The sequence below is a fragment of the Pteropus vampyrus genome, unplaced genomic scaffold (genome assembly GCF_000151845.1).
Source record: "Pteropus vampyrus isolate Shadow unplaced genomic scaffold, Pvam_2.0 Scaffold328, whole genome shotgun sequence".
NCBI lineage: Eukaryota > Metazoa > Chordata > Mammalia > Chiroptera > Pteropodidae > Pteropus > Pteropus vampyrus.
The window spans coordinates 617,965-635,598 of NW_011889109.1; the positions used below are offsets into that span (position 1 = coordinate 617,965).

General features: G+C 36.3%; 1 protein-coding gene across 7 annotated transcripts in view; it reads right to left on the reverse strand.

Moving 5' to 3' along the window:
- Positions 1-785: 785 nt before the first annotated feature.
- The window catches only part of ZNF420 (zinc finger protein 420), a 51,177-nt gene continuing 34,328 nt past the window's right edge, over positions 786-17,634 (reverse strand). For all 7 annotated transcript variants that reach the window (XM_023522049.1, XM_023522047.1, XM_011378039.2 and 4 more), the window contains one exon: positions 786-3,910. In XM_023522049.1, the coding sequence (XP_023377817.1) occupies positions 1,992-3,728 (1,737 nt within the window). In that variant the 5' untranslated portion in view covers positions 3,729-3,910 and the 3' untranslated portion in view covers positions 786-1,991. The remainder of the gene's footprint in view (positions 3,911-17,634) is intronic.

The window sequence follows — 17,634 nt, forward strand, 5'->3', positions numbered from 1 at the left end:
TGCCTTAATCATTCTACTTCATATAGCAATCTAAACTGTCATATCCCCTTCAACTCCTTTTGAATGACTCCCCTCCTCCCATAACACTTCTGTTCTCATATACTCTACAGTGTTTTATTATTTTATCTCCTCCTGCTCATTGATATACCCCGAACACCTAAGAGTGTGGCTGAAATACAGTAAGCACTAAATACACAAGAAATTATGTTTTTAGATTAGGTTTGCGGAAAACATTTTAAACTCTTCTTTGCTAGCAGACCCACTGCCTTTGCATGGATGGGCAATAGTCTAATTTGTTTAGGCTGCCATTTTATATCACTACATGTGGCTTCAGTTAATCAGTTTGGCATTTTGAATACTACAAGTCTCAAAATTCTGAAATTTACCATCAACTTGGATTGAGCACCTGCATCTCTCAAAGCAATATTGCTTTCCATCTCTGCTAGCAGCCTCTGTAGCTAACTCCACTAAATTTCTTCCACAAGACATTACTGAATGCAGCAAGAAGTATCCAACCCATACATTCTGAATTATTCCTACCATTTCCTCTAACATGACAGCCTTGATTGGCACAAGAAATGCCTTGTGAGACAGAGTGGGAGTCTGACCAAATGTCTTGTCTAAAAAAACCGAAAAGCTTCAGTTTTCTAAACAGAGGTGGGTAGATCATCATTCCCCATAGCCCTTAAGCAATGCCACATTTGAGATTTCTTTTATCAACAGCATTCCACATCCAGGTACAGAACTATATCTTTAATAATTTTTAGTGTCAATAAGAAAATGACAACAGCATCAACAAATTTATTTTCATTTTATATAAATACAGGAAGCTGGCAGACCAGAATTGTTTATGGTTTTTCCATAAAATTAAAGCTGAGGTGTATATTTATTGTGTTTTTGCTTCACCATCCTTAATACCCATTTTCAAAGTTCCCATAAAACTGCCAGAGCTGCAGATTAAATGTCCACATTGTAGGCAGAGTTTTAAAAAGTAGAGAGAGATAAAGGATTTCTTAAATGTCCTTCTCAAACACTACTTCCATCTTGTTGATAGGCAAGGGAGGCTAACATTGGTTTTCAACCATGAATTCTGTCACTAAGGAGAAATGGATATTGGGTAGAGAGAAAGTAGTTTCTGACAGACTGTCATCATTTTTCATTGCGAAAATCTGTAATGTCAGTTTTTATTTTTAGTTTAATCAAAAGCTGTAAATTCAAGTTTTTAAAAAGTTCCTAGTAGATTTATTTTGGCTATCTTTTTTTAAAATTTCTAAATCATATTCTTGAATTGTGGTCAGAGATGGTAGAAAATATACACCTCTTCAACAATACACTGGTTTGATCTAGTTTTTTTTTTTTTTTTACAGTATGAATTTCCTCATAAGCATATGGGATGAGATCTGAATGAAAGCTTTCATACATTTATTATGGAATACAGTGCCCCCTACTCAAATAATTGGGGTTAAGTGTTAATGAAAGATTTCTCAATATTCATAAGTGTCCTCATCTCACGCAAATTCTCTAACACTATAACAATACCTAATATTTGTGATATGTTATGTTCAAGGCACTGTTCTAAGAGCTTTACATGTAATAATTCATATAATACTTCCAAAGATCTTATAAGGAAGGCATTTTTCTCAGATTTTCTTAACAATTAAACGAAAGTAGAGGTTAATTATCATGATAAATGTCACAAAGGAAAGCAACTGGTAGAGTCAAGATAGTGTTGAAAAAGATGTGCTATGGCTAAAGACCTTCCTATATTTACTACATTAACAAATTACTGTCTATTTAAGTTTGCTAAAGTTTAAGAGGTTTCTAGTAATGATAGTTTTTCTACATGGACTACGTTAATATTATCTTTCCCCATATAAATTCACTGATGCTAAGCTTTATGAGACAAGTGTGCTCCCATATGCACATTTTAAGAATTCTTTGATAATATGTTGACCCGAGAATGCTCTCTATATTAATCACAAAGAACCAATTCATATATAAACTTGTGAGCCATGAGTAAAGTCTGTCCCACATTCCTTATGTTCAAAAGATTTCTCACTGATATGATTTCTCTGATGTTGAGTTAGTTGTGAACCACGAGTAAAGGCCTTCCCACATTCCTTACACTGATATGGTTTTTCACCAGTATGAATTCTCTGATGACGAGAAAGATGTGAGCTCTGAGTAAAGGCTTTTCTACATTCTTTGCATTCATAGGGCTTCTCACCAGTATGGATTCTTTGATGGAGAGTAAGTTGAGAACCATGACTAAAGGCCTTCCCACATTCTTTGCATTCATAAGGTTTTTCTCCAGTGTGAATTCGCTGATGCTGAGTAAGCTGTGAACCACGAATAAAGGCCTTCCCACATTCCTTACACTGATAAGGTTTCTCACCTGTATGAATTCTCTGATGCTGTATAAGTAGTAAGCCACGAGCAAAGGCCTTCCCACATTCATTACATACATAGGGTTTCTCACCGGTATGAAGTCTCTGATGTTGAGAAAGATGTGAACTCTGAGTAAAGGCCATTCTACATTCTTTACATTCATAAGGCTTCTCACCAGTGTGGATTCTCTGGTGCTGAGTAAGCTGTGAGCCACGAATAAAAGACTTCCCACATTCCTTACATTCATAAGGTTTCTCACCAGTGTGAATTCTCTCATGTTGAGTAAGTTCTGAGCCACGACTAAAAGTCTTTCCACATTCTTTACATTCATAGGGTTTCTCACCAGTATGAATCCTCTGATGCCGTGTAAGGAGTGAACCACGATTAAAGGCTTTCCCGCATTCCTTACATTGATAGGGTTTCTCACCAGTATGAATTCTCTGATGTTGAGTAAGTTGTGAACCATGACTAAAGGTCTTTCCACATTCCTTACATTCATAGGGCTTCTCATTGGTATGAATTCTCTGGTGTTGAGTAAGTTGTGAGCCACGGATAAAGGCCTTCCCACACTCTTCACATTTATATGGTTTTTCACCAGTATGAATCCTCTGATGTTGCATAAGTAATGAGCCACGAATAAAGGCCTTCCCACATTCTTTACATTCATATGGCTTTTCACCATTATGAATTTTCTGATGTTGAGAAAGCTGTGAGCCACAAATAAAAGCTTTCCCACATTCCTTACATTCATAGGGTTTTTCACCAGTATGAATTCTCTTATGCAGAATAAGTTGTGAGAGCTGAGTAAAAACCTTTCTACATTCTTTACATTCATAAAGTTTCTCACCAGTATGAAGTCTCTGGTGCAGAGTAAGTTGTGAGTTCTGAGTAAAGGCCTTCCCACATTCTTTACATTCATAAGGTTTTTCACCAGTATGGACTTTTTGATGTCGGGTGAGTTGTGAACTACGAATAAAAGCTTTCCCACATTCCTCACACTTATATGGTTTTTCACCAGTATGAATTCTATGGTGTAAAATAAGTTGTGAGCTCTGAGTAAAGGCCTTCCCACATTCCTTGCATGCATAGGGCTTCTCACCAGTATGAAGTCTCTGATGAAGACTGAGCTGTGAATCACGACTAAAGGCCTTCCCACATTGCTTACATTCATAGGGTTTTTCACCAGTATGAATACTTTGATGTTGAGTTAGGTGCGAGGCTCGTCTAAAGGCCTTCCCACATTCATTACATTTATAGGGTTTCTCAGTAGAATGACATCTGGGATATTGAGATAAGTAAGTATGATGGTTGAAAATGGACATTTTTCCATATATGATCATTCCTTGCCTGAAATATTCCTTCTGATTTTCCAATGTGCCTCTGACTTCCAAAAAATCTCTGGAATTGAACTCCTTAAGATCACAGTTTTCAAGCCTGTCACTTATTTCCCATTGGGATAACTCTGTTTTGTAAGTGTCCTTTTTTGGAGATAAGTCCTTATTTGCACACCTTAAAGGCAAATCTGAAAGATAAGAGAACAAAAAAATTTCTGTTGTCATTTCACAAGTAGAGCTTTCACAGTAGAAAAGACTATATAAGAAAATATATGGAGAAAATTATATCCACAAGGAATAACTGGCTAACATAAGTGTTTTAAAAATATTATTTACTAATGACCTACATACAATAATACCTACTTACTTTACACATCACAATCTGCTATATTTATAATTTTGTAAAACAGTTTCTACCGTTTTCTAGTTTTCTCTCTCGCTTTCTTAAACACACACACACACACACACATACAGAGTCAAAACCCACTAAATTGATTTTACGTTCCAGTAATGTGTTACTACCTAGAAACTGAAAAAATATTATAGTCTTATATATTAACATGTAAAAATGGCACATGAGAGATCAGAGAATGAAAAGTCTACTGAAAACCTAGAGAAATAAGCTGAACTTTTAGAGCCACTTTTCCACTTAGAGACATCTTACAATCTAGAAAAGACAATTGAGAGGTAGAGAAACTAAGCTGTGTTTTAGACCATTTCATAGCGCTTGGGTGATGATAGCTGGAGAAAAGGGCCTATCATAAATTCTCAGTACTCTGGGATGAGAACTCTAAGGGCTACAATGAGGAATAAGGGAAAAACAGTAGACCACTCTGGGCAGGCATTTATACTTATGTCTAGACAAACATCTGTACAGCAAAGATTATAGCAGCTTTAATCATAATGGGCAAAAAGTGAAAATCCAGATGTCTCTCAAAAGATGAATGAATCAACAAAGTTTGGTATTTCCAATCAGTGGAACACTATTCAGCAATAAATAGAAACAAACTATTAATTCATGCAATATAAATCTTAAATGTATTTTACTAAGTGAAAAAAGCCAGACCCCCATTGGCTACATTTTTTATTCCATTTATATGACATTCTAAAAAGGCAAAACTGTAGAGATGGAAAATATGTCAAGTATTCATAGGCTGATGAGAGGAAAGGGTTTGACAACAAAAGGAATTTGAGACTGTAATAAAACTTTTATATTATGACTGTGACAGTGGATACACTTGATATGTAGGTGGTACATCAGATTTCCTAAAGAACACTGATAAATGTTGAATTAAACATGACAAACTAAAGTTCTAAAGTATGCTAAGCTTAAAAGAAAGTAAAGAAGATCCACAGGGGCCACAATGAAACTATAATAAACATGCTTTAAAGCCACAGCTATCCTCAGAACATTTACTATATTCAATTGTCTAGCTTGGTATCTTAATAATCTAAAAAAGAAACCCACTCCCCCCCAAAAAAACAACTCAAGAGATCAGGCCAACAGTTCACAGGGATGAATAAAAATCCTCTGGACAGTCAAGCTCCAGTATTTCTGCAGTTAACTACTGGACATCATTTCTCTAAAAACAAAAAAAGGACTTTGCGGAAACACGATGGAGTGAGAGATGTCCCCAGATCTCTCCCCTTGAAACAACAATAAGCCGAACATCTAAAACTTAAGAAAAAACACCCAAACTGCACACCAGCACATCTGAGCGTGGGATCTGCATATAAGAGCTACCAAATGTCAGAACCCTGGGTATCGGGCGGTGGACTGGGAGAAATAAAGAAGCTGCCTCTTGCAGCCAACAAAGCTCCCTGCAGGAGGAGGGGAAAGGGTGAAGGTGTGGGGACTTCTATGAACAGCCCTGCCTGGGACTACAGTGAACTCGCCGCAGAGCCTCAGCAGAATCTGAGCAAATGCTGCTGAGACTGCAGGATGGGACCGCAGAGAAGCAAGATGGGACCGCAGAGAAACGATTGATTTTTACCAGCCCCAGTTGCAAAATGGAGGCTGAGCTGCAGGCCCCAACTCCCAACCCGGAGGGCCCATGCCCCATACCCTCTGAGACCTGATCACCGCAGAGCCTCAGCAGAATCTGAGCAAATGTTGCTGAGACTGTCACTAACACTGAGAGTGACTGAAACTGAGGGTAGCAAGCGTGATTAAATGTCTACAATAAAATTTTTTAAAAAGGCATTTTTAAGGCTTTATATAAAGTAGGGATCCAAAGGCTTAGATGCCACCTACTGGAAACCAAAAAAAGAGCGCCTTCTTTGCAACAGTCTAAAGAGAGACTTTTATATAATAAACCTTCTTTTAAGAAAAACAGCAGAATACACTTATTAATGCCCAGGAAAAATAGTGCATTAAACACCATGAACAACCGAGGTGACAAGGGATCTCAGAAAGAAAAAGAACAATCTCCAGAAAATAAGCTTACAGATATAGAAATATGCAACTTAAATGACAGAGAGTTCAGGATGGTACTTCTGAAAAAACTCAATGAAATACAAAATGAGTCGTATCAATAGTTTTAAGAATTAAAAAAAAAAAAAACTAGATGAGCAGAGCAAGGAGACTGAAACCCTCAAAAAGAAAAGAATAGATCTTCTGGAGATTAAAAACACACTGCAAGAGTTGAGAAATGAAATAACAAGCTTGGGAAATAGTGACAACCAAATAGAGGAAAGGATCAATGATATCAGAGACAGAAATCTAGAAATAAATCAGAAGGAAGAAGAGAGAAACTGAAGGATGAAAAGTAATGAAAGAGAAATACAAGAACTAGCTGATACCATCAGGAGAGGAAACATAAGAATAATGGGCTTTCTCGAAGGCGAGGAAAAGGAGCAGGGACTAGAAAGCATTTTCAGACAAATAGTGGATGAGAATTTCCCAAGTCTAAGTAATGAGCTGGAGTTTGGAATTCAAGAAGTCAACAGAACACCCAATTATCTCAACCCAAAAAGGCCTTCACAAAGACACATTGTATTAAAGTTGTCAAAAATCAACGAAAAAGATAGAATTCTCAAGGCGGCCAGAGAGAAGAAAACAGTAACGTATAAAGGAAAACCCATTAGATTATCATCGGACTTCTCAGCACCAACTTTCCAAGCCAGAAAGTAATGGAATCAAATATTTAAACTATTAAGTGAAAGGAACTACCAGCCTGGAATAAAGTATCCAGCTAAGCTCTCCTTTAGATGTGAAGGAGAAATTAAGACTTTCCCAGACATACAGAAATTGAGGAAATTCTCCACTACAAGGCCTGCACTACAGGAAATATTGAAAGGGGTCAGCTCACCTAAAACAAAATAACAACCACAACAACAAAATATGTAATTAGGAGTAAAATGACTATCAGGCAAATAGAAGCAGAGGAGTACAACCCTTACTAAGAACGGGGCATTCTAGTGTAAATAATAAGTGAACTGTTATAACAAGATAGTAATGAACGTTCAGCATACACACGGACAAATTGAGACAACAATGACTGAAAAGGGGAGGATTCAAAGATCCAAATTCGCCAAGGGGAATGGAGATAAGGCACACACAGAAGAAAATGGATGACAGTATATATATAACTATCCTTTACATATTTGTAATGGTAACCACACACAGAAGATTCAAAACTGAAGTATATAAAGTAAAAGAAGAACCAGAGGAAAAACTCACAAAACCCAACTAAAAGAAAAAACAAGGAAGCAATGGAAACACCGAGCTAAGAGAGCAAAAGATAAAATGGCTATAGGAATACCTCATATTTCAATAATCACCCTAAATATAAATGGACTGAACTCACCAATACAAAGGCACAGAATTGCAGAATGGGTCAAAAAACAAAACGCAACCATATGCTGCCTCCAGGAGACACATCTCAGTTCCAAAGACACATATAGACTCAAAGTGAAAGGGTTGAAAATGATATTTCAAACAAATGGCATTCAGAGAAAAGTGGGAGTAGCAGTACTAACATCAGATGAACTAGACTTCGAAATAAAAAAGGTAAAGAAATGTACTGAAGGACACTTCATAATGATAAAGGGAATCATGAACCAAGAAGAAATAACACTTTTTAATATCTATGCTCCCAATCAGGGAGCCCCGAAATATGTAAAGCAATTACTAACAATTAAAAGGAGAAACAGACCAAAACACTATCATAGTAGGGGACCTAAATACCCCACTGTCGGATATGGATAGGTAATCTAAACAAAAAATCGATAAGGAAATAACATCCTTAAATGACACATTAGACCACCTGGACATAGCTGACATATATACAGCCATCCATCCCAAAACAGCTGCTTATACATTCTACTCTAGTGAACATGGAACATTCTTAAGAATCGACAACATACTGGGACACAGAGAGAGCTTCAACAAATATAAGGTGGTTGAAATCATACCAACCATATTCTCTGATCATAATGCTTTGAAACTAGAGATCAACTGCAGAAAGAAATCAGGAAGAACCACAAATATATGGAGATTAAAGAACATGCTACTGAAGAATAACTGGGTCAGAGAAGAAATAAAGAGATCAGGAGATACATAGAAACGAATGAAATAACAGAACAACATTTCAAAACTTTTAGGACACCGCACAAGCAGTCATAAGAAGTAAGTTCATATCATTACAGGCCTACTTCCAAAAAACAGAAATGAGCCCAAATAAACAACCTAACACTTCATCTTAAAAAACTAGAAAAGGAAGAACAAATGAAGCCTAAAGTCAGCAGAAAGAAAGTAATCAAAATTAGAGAAGAAATAAATAAAATTGAAACCAAAAACACAATAGAAAATATAAATGTAACAAAGAGCTGGTTCTTTGAGCAGGTTAATAAAATTGACAAACCCCTGGCTAGACTCACTGAAGAAAAAAAGAGAAAGGACACAAATGAACAAAATCAGGGATGAAAGAGGGGAAATTACAATTGATATCACAGAAATGCAAAGGATCATGTAAGAATACTATGAAAAAGTACGTAACACCAAATATAATAACCTAGAAAAATGGACCAATAGTTAGAAAAATACAATCTTCCTAGACTGACTCAAGAAGAACTGGAAAATCTAAATAATCTGAGCAGCAATATGGAAATTGAAACAATCATAAAAACCTACCAAAAAGTAAAAGTCCAGGACCAGATGGCTTCACCAGTGAATTCTACCAAACATTCAAAGAAGATTTAATACCTGTTTTCCTCAAACTCTTCCAAAAACTCGCAGAGGAAGCAATACTTTCCAACTCATTTTTTGAGGCCATTATTATTCTGATACCAAAACCTGGTAAGGGTAACACAAAAAAGAAAACTACAGACCAATATCTCTCATGAACACAGATGCAAAAAATCCTAAATAAGATACTAGCAAACTGAATACAGTAACATATTAAAAAGATTATATACCACAATCAAGTGAGCTTCATCCTAGGGGCACAAGGATGGTTCAACATATACAAATCAATTAATGTAATACACCACATAAACCAATTAAAAAAATAAGAATCATATGATCGTATCAGTAGATGCAGAAAAAAACTTTGACAAGATACAGCATCCATTTATGACCTAAACACTTAACAAAATCAGTATAGAAGGAAAGTAACTTAACATAATAAAGGCCATCTATGACAACCCTTAGCCAACGTTAGAGTTAATGGTGAAAATCTAAAAACCTTCCCTCTAAGTACAGGAACAAGGCAAGACTGTCCTCTATTGCCACTGTTATTCATTATAACATTGGAGGTCCTAGCAAGTGCAATCAGGCAAGAGAAAGATATGAAAGGCATGCAAATAGGAAACAAAGAAGTAAAACTGTCACTATTTGTGGATGACATGATTCTCTATATAGAAAACCCTAAAGACTCCACAAGAACACTACTAGAAAACAAGCAAATACAGTCAAGTTTCTGGATACAAAATCAATACTCAAAAATCCATAGCATTCCTATACTCTAACAACGAATTGTCAGAAAAAGAAATGGAAAAAATAATCCCTTTTGCAATAGCAACAAAAAGAATAAAATACCTAGGAATAAATTTAATGAAACATGTGAGGGACCCATATAATGAAAACTATAAGATCTTATAAAAGAAATCGAAGAAGATACAAAGAAATGGAAAGATATTCCGTGTTCTTGGATTGGAAGAATCAACATAGTTAAAATGACTTTATTACCTAAAGCATTATACAGATTTAATGCAATCCTCATCAAAAACCCATCGGCATTTTTTAAAGAAATGCAACAAAACATCATCAGATTTGTATGGAAGCACAAAAGATGCCTTCGCCAGTGAATTCTACCAAACATTCAAAGAAGATTTAATACCTATTTTCCTCAAAGCCACCCTAAAAAAAAGAACGAGGCTGGAGGCATCACTCTGTCCAACTTCAAATTATACTACAAAGCACTAATAATGAAAACGGTATGGTATTAGTAGAAAAACAGACACACTGACCAGTGGAACAGAATCGAGAGTCCAGAAGTAAACCCATATTTTTATGGGCAAATAATTTTTGACAAAAACGCCAAAAATATACAGTAGAGAAAGGAAAGCCTCTTCATTAAATGGTGCTGGGAAAACTGGAAAGCCACCTGCAAAAGAATGAAACTAGACTGTTGTCTATCACCACACACCAAAACTAACTAAAAATCGATTAAGGATCTGAATATAAGACCTGAAACAATAAAATGCATAGAGAAAACATAAGAATTAAACCCAAGGACCTTGGACTTAAAGAGGATTTTATGAATTTGACCTCAAAGTCAAGGGAAGTAAAAGCTAAAATAAATGAACAGGACTACATCAAACTAAAAAGCTTCTGAACAGCAAAAGAAACCATCAATAAAGTAAAGAGACAACCATCCAAATGGGAAAATATATTTGCAAGCAACGCCTCCGATAAGGGCTGAATATCCAAAAGATACAAAGAACTCATATAACTCATTAAGAACAAAAAGCAAACAATATAATAAAAAAATGGGCAGAGGACCTGAACAGACACTTCTCCCTAGAGGACAAACAAATGGCCAACAAATATATGAAAAGATCACTAATGGCTCAACATCACTAGCTATTAGGGAAATGCAGATCAAAGCCATAATGAAATACCATCTCACACCTGTTAGAATAGCTGTAATCAGCTGTAATCAACAGGACAAGTAATAAATGCTAAAAAGGATGTGGAGAAAAGGAACCCTCATACACTGCTGGTGGGACTGCAAATTGGTACAGCCCCTATGGAAAACAATATGGAGGTTCCTCAAAAAACTAAGAATTGATCTACCATATGATCCATCAATCCCTCTACTGGGTATTTGTCCCAAAGACTGAAATCCCATATCCAAAAAGATATTTGGACACCGAAGTTCATAGCAGCATTATTCACAGTGGCCAAGACATGGAAGCAACTGAAGTCCTACAATAGATGATTGGATAAAGAAGCGGTGGTATACATATACAATGGAATACTACTCAGCCATAAGAAGAGATGAAATAGTGCCATTTGCGACAACATGGATGGACCTCAAGATAATCATGCTAAGTGAAATATGCCAGACAGAAAAAGTTGCAAATCACATGATATCACTTATATGTGGGATATAAACCTGAAAGCAACAATTGAACAGGAGAAAGAGGACATGGACATGGACAAAAGACCATGAGGGGAGTGTGTGAGGGGAAGTAGATGTGGTAGAAGGGGTCAAATATGTGGTGACAGAAAGAAATCTAACTATGGGAGGTGAAGACGAAATATAAATATAAAAGTATATATGTCTTACTGTTAAAATGTACAGCTGAAACTTATCGGATTTTGTTAACCTATGTCACCATTAAATGAATGAATGAATTAATTAATTAAATCAAACAAAAAGAATAAAACACCTAGGAACAGACTTTAACAAAGTATGTGAAGGACTGGTACACTCAACAGTACAAGATATTATCGAAAGACACTGAAGAAAAGCAACTGACCAAAAAAATAAAAAGATATTTCATGTTTATGGATTGGAAAACTCAATATTGTTAAAATGGCCATATTACTTTACCTAAAGCAATCCAGATTTAATTAAGACAATGCCAATGACATTTTTCACAGAAATGGAACAAAAATTCCTCTAATTTGTATGGAATCACAAAACATCCCAAACAGTCAGAGCAATCTTGAGATAAAAAAATAAAGCTGGAAGTTTCACCGATTTCAAACTACACTACAAAACTACAGTAATTGAAACAGTAAAGTATTGGCAGAAAAAGAGACTAACAGACCAATGGAATAGAACTGAGAGCTGAGAAATAAACCCATTCAAATATGGGCAACTAATTTTCGAGCAAGGAGCCAAAAACATATAACGAACAAAGGAAAGTCTTTTCAAGAAATGGCGTTGGGGAAACTGGAAAATCACATGCGAAAGAATTAAACTACACTGCTATCTGACACTATCTGACACTATCCACAAAAATTAACTCAAAATGGGTTGAAGACTTGAATATAAGACTGAATAATAAAATACGTAGAAGAACAAAGCAGCACTATACTAATTGATTTTGGTCTCAGAGGGATTTCTGTGAAGTTGACCCCAAATCAAGACAATAAATGAATAAAAAAATAAACGAATAGGACTATAGCTGATGAAAAAGATTCTAAACAAAAAGAAACCATCAAACAAAACAAAAAACCAACCAAATGGGAGAAGATATTTGCAACGATATTGCCGATAAGGGGCTAAGAGCCACAATCTATAAAGAACTCATACAACTCAAAAACAACAAAGACAACAATCCAATTAAAAAATGGGCAGAACACTTTCTGGACATGAACACTTTTCCCAAGAAGACATATAAATGACTAACAGATATATAAGATGCTCAACATCACTAATTATAAAGAAAAGGCAAATTAAAACCACAATGAAATATTCCACATCTGACAGAATGGCTATTATCAATAAGACAAGAAACAGCAAGTATTGGAGAAGATATGGGAAAAAAGGAAGCCATTGCACACTGCTGGTGGGAATGCAGGCACTATGAAAAACAGTATGGAGATTCCTCAAAAAATTAAGAATAGAGCTACCATATGACTCAGCAATTCTTCTTCTAGATATCCACCCCCTCCCAAATCTGTGAACACTTATTTGTAACCCTATTTTGTGAACCCTATTTTCATGGTAGCATTATTTACAACAGTCAAGATATTAAAAAAAACCCTAAGTGCCTTTTGACAGATGAATGGATAAAGATGTAGTACATATATACAATGGAATACTACTCATCCATAAAAAGATGAAATACTGCCATTTGAGACAACATGAGTGAATCTTGAGAGTATAAGGCTAAGTGAAATAAGTCAGACAGAAAAGGACAAGAACTATCTGATTTCACTCATGTATGATACAAAACAAAAAACAAATAAAATGAAAAACTCATAGACAACAGAATGGTGGCTAGCAAGGGGAAGGTGGGTGGTTGGAGGATAAAGAATGTAGAGGTGGTCAAACAGATATATGGGGACTAAAGGAGACTTAATTTCAGTTCATTAGCACACAACAGAGTATACAGATGTCATATTATAAAATTGTAAATGTAGGGACTTCTGGTCAAGATGGCAGAATAGGTAAACTCTACTTGCCCCTCCCATGACTACATCAAAATTACAACTAAATTATAGAACAACCATCATTGAGAACCACCTGAAGATTAGTTGAGCAGAATTCCAATAACTAAGGATGTCAAAAAGAAGCCATGTGGAGACTGGTAAGAGGGCGGAGACGTAGGAAATTCAGGTCCCAAACTCACGGTGTGGCGATTATGAATCAGGAGGGATATCTTGGCTGCAGTGGTCCACCCTGAGGAGCAAGCCAGTCCCACACCTATATGTGGCTTCCCAGGTTAGGACACCAATGCCAGAAAGAGGAGTCCTCATAACATTTGGCTGTGAAAACAGCATGGACTATGTCAGAGAAAGACTGAAGACTGTGGAAGAACAAGGCACAGGCCTTAAAGAAACCATACGCAGGCTCATTTGCTCACAAACTTACTAGCTCTAAGCTCAAGCACAGGGGTAGAAGCTCAAAAAGTGCTAGGGACATACGGGAAGTATCAAAATTGACTAACTTCTGCATGAGGGCTGCAGGGGCAGAAGGAAGGGCAACTTTCTCTGGGGAGAGATCCACTGGCAGAGACCACTGTACCTTTGTTGATCTGACCCCTACCAGTCAGCTAAGCATAGGCAGGTAGGAGCCAAATCTATGCTCTACATTAACTTGACTAACACCATTTGCCCCATCCTGGTGATTCCCTGAGGCCCTGCTGCACCGATCTCTCTTCTCAGCCTGAACCTCTCCAAGTGGCTCCCCCACATAAGCAGCCTACCTCAGCTAGTGCTGCAGACTTTCCCCAAATCCCTCAAAGGTCCTCAAACCCCAAATAAGCAGCGGCCGACTTTGGCATTCCTTGTAGCTCTTGCTAAGCAGCCACAGGCCAAGTGGCAACTGGTTTCAACTTGTATTATAACTTCTATCATGTGGCCCCAGGCCTGTCATAAGCGGTGGCCAGTCCTGGTCTAGAACACAGTTTGAAATAAGCAGGCACAAACCAGGCACAAGTGGTGACTGCCCTTGGTTCATTAAGTAGCACCTCCCAAACACCTGCAAGCCCAGCAAAAGAGGCAACCAACCGCAGATCACTTTATAATTTCTGACAAGCAGCACCAAGCCTGGCACAAGCAGCAACTGACCTTGGCCTGCACAGGAGACCTTCCCAAGAGGCTCTAGAAGCAACACATATGGAGGCCTGCTTCAGATCACACCAGAGCCCCATATAACCAATTCTACAAATGACACACAAAAAAGGTGGAGTTGGCTGTCAAGAGAGTCCCAGTAAAATGAATGCCACTATGTAGGGTCAGCCCCACACAACAGCTGGTCTGCTGTAGTCACAGCCAGCCCTCACAGCCACAGAGCCTGAGGGTCAACCTCATCCACTGATATGCCAACAGCAATCAAGGCTCAACTGAAACAGGAAGGCACACGCAATCCACACAAAGGACACCCCTGGAAGAACTGGCTCTGGTGACAACAGAGACTGCACCACTGTCAAGAGGAGGACACATAGTAGATCCACCTAATAGAGAGAAACAAACACAGAGTGTCAGCTAAAATGTAGAGACAAAGAAACATGTCCCAAATGAAAGAACAGGACAAAACTCCAGACAGAACAAAACAAAATGGAGACAAGTAATGTAATCTATCAGATACATAGTTCAAAACACTGGTTATAAGTAGGCATAATGAATTTAGGGGAAGAATAGATGAACTCAGGGACTTCAACAAAGAGAAAGAAAACACAAACGATAAAAAAAGAACCAGTCTGAAATGAAGAACACAATAACTAAAATGAAATATACATTAGATGGAATTAACAGCAGAATAGATGAAGCAGAGAATCAAATCAGCGATCTATAAGATAAGGTATCTGAAAACACCGCATCAGAACAGCAAAAAGAAAAAAGAACTTTTAAGGGACTCTGGGAAAACATCGAGAGGACCAATAACATGGGAGTACTAGAAAGAGAAGATAGAATAGGATTGAGCACCTATTTGAAGGAATAATGAGTGAAAACTTCCTTAACTTGGTGAAGGGAATAGAAATACAAGTCCAGGAAGCACAGTGTCCAAAACAAGATGAACTCAAAGAGACATCATAATTAAAATATCGAAGACAAAGAGAGAATCTTAAAAGCAGCAAGAGAAAAGCAGTTTGTCACATAGAAAGGAGCTCTCATAAGACTGTCAGTCAATTTCTCAGCAGAAACTTTGCAGACCAGAAGAGAATGGCACAAGATATTCAAAGTGATGAAAATCAAAGACCTACAACCAAGATTACTCTACCCAGCAAGGCTATTATTTAGAACAGAAGGAGAGACAAAGAATATTCCAGACAAGAAAAGGTTAAAGGAGTTCAACACCACTTAACCACTATTACAAGAAATGTTAAAGGGACGTATTTAAATAGAAAAGATAAAAAATATGAATGAGAAAATATAGGAAAGAAAAAAATTTTCACTGACTAAGATAAACAGTAAAAGCAGTGGATCAGTTGACTGTAAAGTTAGTACAAAGCTTAAGACAAAAGTAGAAAAATCATGTGTAACTATAACAATAAATTGATACACGCAGAAACACACAAAAGCAGCAAAAAAAACAAACAAACAAACAAACAAAAAAAACAAAAACACCTGAGGAAGCATTAGTAAAAACTGTAGTGATTATAGAATATGTTCGAACTTAAGTGACCATCACCTCAAAAGAGACTGCTATAAACATAGCTTGGTAACCACATACCAAAACTTTATAAGAGATATACAAAAAATAAAGAGAAAAGAATCCAAACAACACTACAGAAAACCATCAACATATAAGATAACAGAGTAAGAGAATAAGAAACAGAGAAGTACAAAAACAATCAAAATACATTTATAAAATGGCAATAACTACAAATCTTCAATAATTATTTTAAATGTAAACGGATTAAAGGCTCAAATCAAAAGACAGGGTGGCTGAATGGATTTTTAAAAAACACCCATACATATGCTGCCTACAAAAGACCAAATTTATACCGAAACACACAAAGAATGAAAGTCAAGGGATGGAAAAGATATTTCATGCAAATGGTAATGAACAAAAACTGGAGTAGACATACTTATATCAGACAAAATAAACTTTTAAAAAAGGCTGTAAAGAAAAACAAAGAAGAATATTTCATAATGATAAAGGGATCAATCTAAGAAGATGATATAACCCTTGTAAACATCTACTCGCCAAAATTAAGAGCATCTAAATACATAACGAAAATATTAATGAGAGATTGACAGTAACACTAGGGGTCTTTAACACCCAATTGATATCAATGGATAGATCATCCAGACAAAAAATCCACAAAGACACATATTAGACAAGATGGATTTAACCGATATTTTTAGAACATTTCACCCCAAAGCAGCAGAATATACATTCTTTTCGAGCGTACATGGAACATTTTCCAGGATAGATCACATGTTAAGCCACAATGCAATTCCAATAAATTTAAGACTGAAATCACATCATGCATATTCTCTAAACACAATGGTATAAAACAAGAAATTAATTACAAAAATAAAACTGAAAAACACAAACATAGGGAGGCTAAATGACATGCTACTAAACAGTGAATTGGTTAATAAGATCAAGGAAGAAGTCCACAGATACCTTGAGACAAAAGAAAATGAAAACACAATAAAACAAAAATCTATGGGACACAGCCAAAGCAGTTCTATCTAAGAAGCAAATTTATAGCAATATGGGTATACCTCAAGAAACAAGAAAAATCTTAAACAATCTAACATAACATCTAAAGGAACTAGAAAAATAAGAATAAACAAAGCCCAAAGTGAATAGAGGAAGGAATAAAGATCAGAGTAGAAATAAACAAAATAGGAAATAGAGTCTAAAATAACAATAGAAAACTTCAACAAAACAAAGCTGGTTCTATGATAAACAAAATTTATAAACCTTTAGCCAGATTCATCAAGGAAAAAAAAAAAAAAGAGTAGACCCAAATAAAGTTAGAAATTAAAGAGATGTGACAACTGACACCACAGAAATACAAAGGATTATAAAGAAATACTACAATTATATGCCAACAGATTGAAAAACCTGGAAGAATGGATACATTCCTAGAAACATGTAACCTTCCAAAGCTGAATCAGGAAAAAAGAAGAAATCTGAATAGACAGAAAACCACTAACGAATTGAATCAATAACCAAAATACTCCCAACAAACAAAAGCCCTGTACCAGATGGCTTCACAGGTGACTTTTACCAAACATTCAAAGAATTAACACCTATCCTTCTCAAAC